The sequence below is a fragment of the Dipodomys ordii genome, unplaced genomic scaffold, assembly GCF_000151885.1.
Source record: "Dipodomys ordii isolate 6190 unplaced genomic scaffold, Dord_2.0 Scaffold14911, whole genome shotgun sequence".
Lineage (NCBI taxonomy): Eukaryota > Metazoa > Chordata > Mammalia > Rodentia > Heteromyidae > Dipodomys > Dipodomys ordii.
In genome coordinates this window covers 1-1,244 of record NW_012282123.1, presented here as the reverse complement: position 1 = coordinate 1,244, position 1,244 = coordinate 1, and the positions used below count along the sequence as shown (strand labels likewise).

At 53.9% G+C, this 1,244-nt stretch overlaps 1 protein-coding gene across 1 annotated transcript; it reads left to right on the top strand.

Annotated features, from left to right (window-relative positions):
* Window positions 1-507: 507 nt before the first annotated feature.
* LOC106002611 (vacuolar protein sorting-associated protein 11 homolog) lies at window positions 508-1,133 on the top strand (the record flags this gene model as incomplete). Its single annotated transcript, XM_013037462.1, has 2 exons — window positions 508-696; window positions 797-1,133. Coding segments are annotated over 2 exons (423 nt in total), but the record flags the coding sequence as incomplete, so codon positions are not given.
* Between the last annotated feature and the right edge of the window lie 111 nt (window positions 1,134-1,244).

Sequence of the window (1,244 nt, the reverse complement as noted above, 5' to 3'; positions counted from 1 at the left end):
CCAGTGGGAGGGAGCCAGTTCTCTGAACACCTTTGACTCTGATTTCGTGGACTAGCCTGGCATTTACCTTCTCCTGCCTTTGGATCCTTTTTTTTTTGGGGGGGGGGGTCTGGTCATGGGGCCTGAACTCGGCCTGGGAGCTGTCCCTTAGCTCTTCAGCTCAAGGCTAGCGCTCTACCACTTGAGCCACAGTGCCACTTCCGGCTTTTTTTCTTTTTTTTTTTGGGTCCGGTCATGGGGCCTGAACTCTGGACCTGGGCGCTGTCCCTCAGCTCTTTAGTTCAAGGCTAGCGCTCTACCACTTGAGCCACAGCGCCACTTCCGGCTTTTTTCTTTTTGCTTATATGGTGCTGAGGAATTGGACCCAGGGCTTCAGGCATGCAAGGCAAGCGCTCTACCACTGAGCCACCTTCCCAGCCCCTGCCCTGTGCTTTTTGAGGATGTTTCCACAGTGGTAGAAGTGCTTCCAGGAGTGGGTGCTAGTCTGTCCTTTACCTCTCCCCACAGAATTACCAAGAAGCCCTTCGGTACATCGGCAAGCTGCCTTTTGAGCAGGCAGAGAGCAACATGAAGCGTTATGGGAAGACCCTCATGCACCACATACCAGAGCAGACAACACAGTTGCTAAAGGGACTTTGTACTGACTATCGGCCCAGTCTGGAAGGTCGAGGCGATAGAGAGGCTCCAAGCTGCCAAGTGAGGCCTCGGCAGAATCACTTTGGGTAGCAAGGATTACCTTAGGGGCCTTTGGGTACCAAATGCACTCACTAGCCTCCCTTCTCCTCCTTCATACTAGGCCAACTCTGAGGAGTTCATCCCCATCTTTGCAAACAACCCCCGAGAGCTGAAAGCCTTCCTGGAGCACATGAGTGAAGTGCAGCCAGACTCACCCCAGGGTATCTATGACACACTGCTTGAGCTGCGGCTGCAGAACTGGGCCCATGAGAAGGAACCGCAGGTGAGGTCTGGCCAGACTGGTGGGAGGTGCTGGAGAGAATACAGCTCTTGGGCTGGGAATGTTGCTCAGTAGTAGAATACTTGTCTAGCCTGTGTGGAGCCCCGAGTCTGTTTCCAGCATTGCAAAAGTGAAAAGAAGCTGGGTTCAGTGGCTCACACTTGTAATCCTAGCTACTCAAGAGATAGAGATTGAAAGCCGGAAGTGGCGCTGTGGCTCAAGTGGTAGAGCACTAGCCTTGAGCTGAAGAGCTGAGGGACAGCGCCCAGGCCCAGAGTTCAGGCCCCAG